Genomic DNA, 6,937 nt, shown 5'->3' on the forward strand with positions numbered 1-6,937 from the left:
AACGCCAGCAGCATATTCTGCCAACAAGTTATCGGGGTCAAAAACCGATATACTCTTTCCAACTGGGAACAAGTCTGTGTCTTCCCCTGTGGAATATCCTTATAACATTTGAGGCTGAAACCAAGTAGGTGTAGCTGATTCTCTACCAAAAGTCCTAGGGATTTGTTTAATAGTAAGATCTTCCTGTTGAGATTTGGGGCCCTTCTATGGAAAAGGTCAAGTCAGGGATAAAGATTTTTACAGCTATTTACAGCATAATATGCTACTCATTTCCTTGAGATGGTTCAGCTCAACCACAGAACTGGTTTTATTAAATCGTATTTTTGGGTAGTTTGTTTTTTTTTCCCGGGGGACAGATTGAGCGCAGGCTGCTGCAAGACAGCAAGAAATCCCACCGCCACCGGAGCAGGGTCGCTCTGACCCAGCGATTTCGGAGATTGCCTCTGCGTTTGGTATGGACCTCAGAGCATCAGGGTGAAAAGGCTATTTGTGCAATGCAATCAATCAGTGCCGCTCTCAAGGGAAAAAGATAGCTCCCTAGTGAGCTGTTCTCCTCTGTTATTTGCCGGCAGAAGCATGCGCCAGGGAAGAAACGACGGCAAAGCAATGTTGAATGCAGCTGCAACACCAAAAAGGGCTGCCCTGAAGTGGCCGCCGTCCCCCTTGCCTATCTTCTTGCTTTCGCTAAATTAAAGCCCCGGTGAAGTCCCAGGAACAGCTCCGTGCAGACACGCGCGCGGGCAGCTAGCGTCGCTCCAGGCGGGGGATATCCGTTCTGGATAACAGGCGGCTCAAACTCCGTAAGCTTAGTTTAAGCCAGGTTTTTAAAACGGCTGTCGCTCGTCCACGGCGCTGTTGGGTGCTTTCAGGTCCTCAGCGCCATCGTCTCGACACGTTCATCAGCCAGACCGCAGCCTGGCCAGCGCGAGGCTCCCCGGCTGCAAGAGGGGAGCGATTTGGCTTTTGGGGCTTACGGGGAAGAGCGGGTTTCACCAGACGCTCGCCCTCGGGCACCGAAGGGTTCTTGGTTTCCACTGCATTGCCAAAAAATTTGCTGGTGGAACCGCGTCAACTAAACAGCCGTCCTTCTGCCCACGCGCGCGTTGACCGCGACCTCGCGAAGGGCTGAATCGCTGCGGGGGTGGCTGTTTGAGGTATCGGCTAAACCAAAAGCCACGAGCTGTCGCTGATGCCGGCGCCGCTGCTCAAGCCCGGCGCTGGCCCTGCCTCCGTCCCCTCTCCGAGACCCGCCGCTGGCTGCGGGGGGGACGCGGGACTCGCTCGGGGTGTCTCTCAAGCCCCTCGCCGCTTTGCGGCGGAAGTTTGCTAACGCACCTCATTTTAAAGCAAAGAGCAGGAGTGTAAGAGGGGCACCCGAGGATCCCCCCGAGGGGAAACCTGAAGGCAGGTGCTGCTTCGTGCATTCTTGCACCAAGTCGCCCAAATTTAAAAAAAGAAAAAAGCATTAAAACTGTGAAGGTGGTCTGGCCAGCCTTTTGCTAAACAGCATGCATGAATAATCTTATCCGGGGAGAACCGGCAACTGAAATGTTGCTCTTACTAGACTTTCCTCTCCAGCTCGCACTCTGGCTGCGCCCCTCGACCCCCGGCTGGTGGGTGTAATCAGTCATAATGATTTATATTTAAAAAAAAAAAAAAAAGGTTTCCAGTCGGATTGGCCTGCCATTCCAGAATGGGCCTAAATTGCACGTTTCGAGCCTGCCGTGTGTGATTATAGGCTCAGGATTGTGCATGGGGGTACGGCACCAGCCCAACACTGAGCTCGTCTCTCCGGCTGCTTTGGCAGCTTTGGCTTTTCTCGGTTTGCAGCGTCCCCGCCGCATCCAAGGACAGGCCTTTTTGGACGTCGTCCGACACCGGGGCTAGAAAGGGCTGAGGAAAGCCCCGGCCCCGCTGGGTCGAGCCGAACGCAGCGGTGGGCAGCGCGGGAAGCCGGGGCGGACGAGCAGGATGCATCTTCGCAGGGTTCACGCCGTGCCGCTGCCGAATCCCTCCCTCCGATACGGCGCAAATTGCCACGCGTTGCAATGTGCACATAAAAGCCCAGTAGAAAATACTTCACCGCGAGAGAGAGGCAAATTTGGGGAGAGATTGCCCGTAAAATAAAATAATTAAACGCTTTGTTTGAAAAGCTCCGGGGTCTGCTCAGCACCTCCAGAGCCTGATGTGAGGTGTAACGAGTGCGAGCCGGCAGCCAGGCGACGGCCGCGGCGGTGCCTCCAGCGGGGCTGGCGCTGGGGGTGAAACGAGCTCCCGCCGTGCAATCGCCGAGGGCCGCAGCTTAAGCGCCGGTTGAGACGGCGGAGAGCGAGAGCGAGCGAGCTCGGTTTTTCCCAGCGTTTGGCCAAGCCCCTGGGTGGACGTTGACTTGAATCCCACGGCTTGTCGGCATCCGTTTCGGCCTCGTAATAAGCTCTTTGAAGGAGCAGCGAGGACAAAGCGCTGTTAAACAGCCCGCGGGCTGTAATCCAGCATCGCCAAGGGGAGGCGAAAAGGTGGTTTCCACCCTCCTCCCATCTGCCCGGTGCAACCTGGGCTGGTTTCATCGGATGTTCCCGGTCTAAAGACAGACCCGTGAGTTTGGCCGCTCTCACCCAAACTCGTGGCACACGACCCGCCATGTGGTTTACAGCGACCTGCCTGTCCGAACCTTGGGAGAAAAAATCTCTCTTTCTCCCCTTTATGCCTGAAAGGTCTAAGCCGACCCCGGGTGACGGCACGTGGGATCCCAGCACAACCGTACAACACCTCGGGGCCGTGTTGGCCACGAAAGCCAATATTGTCGACTCCCAGGCGGGCGGCTAATGTTTCGCCTTGTAAACACCGGCTCTATTAAGTTTCCAGCCAAACTCATTAAACGCAAGGGCTCGTTTGGGTAAAGGCAGCGGGAGAGGAGCACGGGAGCCGCCCCGGCGAGCCTGGCCGCGGCTCTGCACCCAGCCGGCGGGTCCCCCGCCGTCGCTGCCGGGGCGTCCTGCCTCCGGGACAAACTGCCGGAAGAGCCGCAACGTGAGCAGGACAATTGGAAAGAAGGGGGGAAGTCACTGAAAACGGCTTCCCAGCCTTGGCAGGCTGGATATCCACGGCACAGCTCCGTTTACGGCACGTAGTACGACCTGCCACGCTCCCAGATCTGCTTTCCTGATGACCGGCGCTACAGATTTTTGTTTCAGCTTGGGCACGTCTATCCCGGCCATGCGTGCGAGGGCCGGGAATGCGACTCCAGGATGTTCCTGGCAACTGCATGGTCCTGCCCCGGGCCGGCTGCCCGTGCACGGGGAACCTGATGCACGTGGTGACAAAGCTTTACGAGAAACCATTTGGGTGTAGAAGAGCAAAAAGTTGCCCTGCAGTTTCAGCCTTCCTGTCACTCTTTAGGATCTTTATTCTGGGGATGATGATTTTGGAAAGTCTCACTCTTTTAGGGGGTTGATTTCAGTAAGAACTGCAGGAATTGAACTCCTCCTTGGATTGTGGCAAATCAGGTGGCAACAGCAAACTCCTCGCAGCCCAGCGGTGAATGCAGGCATCACCCGGACAACAAAAATAAGCTTTGGTGGTTATAAATGGATCATTCTTCAGGAGGAGGAAGACTTTCCTTTCCTTCCACTCTGCCTCTCTTCTAAAAGTTCCTCGCCCAAAGTCTCTTTTGGGGGCTTGCAACACTGTGCAACGTTGTGCATGAGTGAGGAACTGAAGCTCAGCACAAGTCAGGATGCTCGCCTGGTTGCTTGGGTCGCACGTCGTGGGATAGCTGTAAAAGAGCTCACCTTGACGGGCAAGACGGGCTAGTTTCAAAGCAGAACGTAAGGAAAAGCAGAAGCACGTTTGCAGCTGGCGGCTTTGGCATCAGGCTCGCGCACGTGCCGCTGCCGCAGGCGAGAAGCGGGCGCTCGCGGGGTCGACCCGAGCAGGTATCCTGCACGAGGCTCTGTCGGCCTCCTCGTTAACTCAGAATAATTCATGAGCAAAAAGTCCTCAGCAGCAGTCGTCTGTCGGCAGGTATGTTCTCAGTTTGCTCTGGAAGATAAATTGCCCTGTGAAACTCCAGCCTAGCTCCTGCTAATGAGCCTCTGCAGGGCCTTTGTGAGGCTGCATTGAATTCTCTACGGATGTTTCTGTAGCGCTCGTCTCAGCAGCTCGGCTGATGAGACATAACAGGGCTAACGCATTGGGAATACTAGAGCGGCTCACCTAACCCAGGAGGTGTCCAGCCTACGTTTGCTGTCTTGGGCTAAATTCTTTCCGGCTTGGGGCCTCAGCTGCCCCAAAAGTGTGTCCTCCTGCTAAAAGACTTCTGTAATCATCAGTGTGAGGAGCATTACAGCACTCAATACCAGCAGTGGCATTAAGCTGCAGTTCCTGTTCAGCTAACCAAGGGCTTCCTTCACTTTTTTTTTGTACCTTTAAAAGCAGAGTACTCTTCTTTATCCCAGGCCTGGAAAAGGAATACGCACCCTCTTTGAGTTATGGTTTTGTATAGGCTATACTTGGTGCTGGGCACCTTCCAGCTGGAAACCAGCCTTCCCATGTCCCTCTGCCCCCAACTGCGCTATCCGTTGCCATTGCGTGAAGGTCTCCTCTAAATAAATCACTTTCCTGCCCCCCCGAAAGCTGCCAGGGAGTGCGCCAACCACCCCACGCTAATGTTTCTGCTGTTTTCTTTCTCTGCAGCTTGAAAGCTGTGCTGATGGGGAAGCCACCAGACAACACGGTAGACCTGTCAGGCATCCCGCTGACGCTGAAGGACCTGGACCGCATCATGGCATACCTGCAGCACAGCGCGGCACACATCGACACGGTGGAGCTGTGCTTCACCGAGCTGACGGACGACATGCTGCTGCAGCTGCTGCCGGCGCTGGGCACCCTGCCCCACCTCACCACCCTCTCCCTCAACGGCAATAGGCTCACGAAGGCTGTCCTGCGGGACCTCACCGAAGCCCTCAAGGACCCCAAGAAGTTCCCCAGCGTCACTTGGATCGACCTCGGCAACAATGTGGACATCTTCTCCTTGCCACAGCCCTTCTTGGTCAGCCTGAAGAAGCGCTGCCCCAAGCAAGGCAACTTGCCAACCATCCTGGAGTTCGGTGAGGGCCAGGTGAGCGACCTGGAGGGCCAAGATGGCCTGGCTGAGAGCCAGGAGGACCTGCAAGCCGCCGGCCAAGACACGGACGAGCTGGACGGGCTTGACCGCCTCGGCTTGCAGCTGACGGACCGAGTGGGCCAGGGCGGGACGCTCCCGAATAAATGCGGCTCCGTGGAAGAAGCCGCGGCCACACAGACGTGATGGTTGGCCCCGGGGCGCTCAGCAGGGCGCGTTACACAGCAACGAATTCGAGCTGATGCCTCGGTGATGGAGGCCAGGACGGAGGGTCCGTCGGCGCGGTGGGATGCACTGAGAGTCCAGACTTGCCGACTGCCTCCAGACTATGAATGTCAACCTTTTTCTTTTCAAAGGAGACATAAATGTGATCATGTTGAATACTTTATATTTTATAAAAGCCAGAACCATCTTTTTTTAAACATTAGTGACGTGCTATGCCTTTTAACCTCTCAAAAATACCTGTATCACCAAGGTGTTGTAATACCAGTCCTTTGAAGAGCACAACAGCGGAGAAGAAAGGTGAGGAGCATTTGCAGAGATGGGCTCCGTCTGCCTCGCACCGGAGCTAACGAAACCCCGGTTGGCCCCTCTCAAGCGTTACGGACAGACAGGACGTCCTCCAAAGAGGATGGCCACCAGGGCAAAACATACGGCTTTTCCATACCAACGTCAGGAATTGCCGACGACTGGCATAGCTGGACAGATAAAGCAGATTTACACCCCAGGCGCGCTAGCCAGGGCTGCTCGCCTTCTGCAGCGCGAAGGAGGAGGTCTCGCCCTCACCCTCTAGCCTTGCCGAAACTGGGCTGGCGCTCCTCACCCGTCCCGTATTTCTCCAGATGTTAAAAGCCCGTTTGCCGTTAGTCAGGCTGCTGTGACAGCTCCTGCGGGCTCAGTTCGGTTACACGGCGTTTGCAGCAGCAAAGCGGAAAGCGTGAACTCGAGCCGCTTTTTGGGAGCTGAGGCTGGACCTGGGGCTCAGCTCAGGTTTGTTGCTGCTGCCGGCACAAGAAACCACGATTCTGCATGTTTATAAAAGAGTTAAAAACAACAACAACAAAAAAAAACCCTGGGTTTTCCCTATATCACTGCCACTCTGGGCTGGGTGGACACAAGTCAGCTGAAGGCTTAAAGCCTCAGAAAGGCTTTTAGGTCACTTGGCTGTGTCCATCCCCCAGGGACCAAAAGTGCTTTGTTTCTAAAATATTTGGGGTTTTTTTTTTTGTTTTTTTTTAGGGACATGGACTTGATTTTGTTGTTGGAAAATGGATTGCCCCAGGGCTGGAACATGCCCGTCAGCTTTCAGAATTTCATATGTTCCTAAACCTGTGTGAAACTCTTCATATCTAAGGACCAAACATGACCTCCTTTGCTAAAAGGGAGCCCCTTTGTTTCTGTTCAGCTCCCTCCCTCGACTAGTTTTACAGCATCATTTTCCCGGCTCAGGTGTGAGCAGTGACCTGCAGGCTTGGCTTTTTCTGAGTGTAAACACAGACTTTTTGGTCTTCCCTTTGCCTCTCTTCGTTTACTATCACTGCACTCGGAAGCCACATGCCTTTCCCAGCGGGGCGTCACGCTGCTGGTGGCTGTTTCTCCGCCGTATGCAAGTAGGTAACTTAGAAGAAACTCTGCCACTCGTTTTAGCACATTTGGCAAAGTTCAGTATGATTTGCATGTATCCGAGTCTTTTTTTTTTGTTTTTAATTGATGCTAATTCTTTCCACCAGGCATGAAAAAACTTTGCAGTGAATAAACAATTCTGTTTGAAATGAAAGAGCTATCCATAATCAAAATAAATGATGATGTTTAATA

General features: G+C 54.2%; 1 protein-coding gene across 2 annotated transcripts in view; it reads left to right on the forward strand.

Annotated features, from left to right (window-relative positions):
- Window positions 1-6,937, forward strand: part of LRRC75A (leucine rich repeat containing 75A) — a 64,019-nt gene extending 57,082 nt beyond the window's left edge. For both annotated transcript variants that reach the window (XM_068910040.1, XM_068910039.1), the window contains one exon: window positions 4,696-6,937. In XM_068910040.1, coding sequence (XP_068766141.1) covers window positions 4,696-5,308 — 613 coding nt within the window. In that variant the 3' untranslated portion in view covers window positions 5,309-6,937. The remainder of the gene's footprint in view (window positions 1-4,695) is intronic.

Source organism: Struthio camelus, chromosome 16, assembly GCF_040807025.1.
Source record: "Struthio camelus isolate bStrCam1 chromosome 16, bStrCam1.hap1, whole genome shotgun sequence".
Lineage (NCBI taxonomy): Eukaryota > Metazoa > Chordata > Aves > Struthioniformes > Struthionidae > Struthio > Struthio camelus.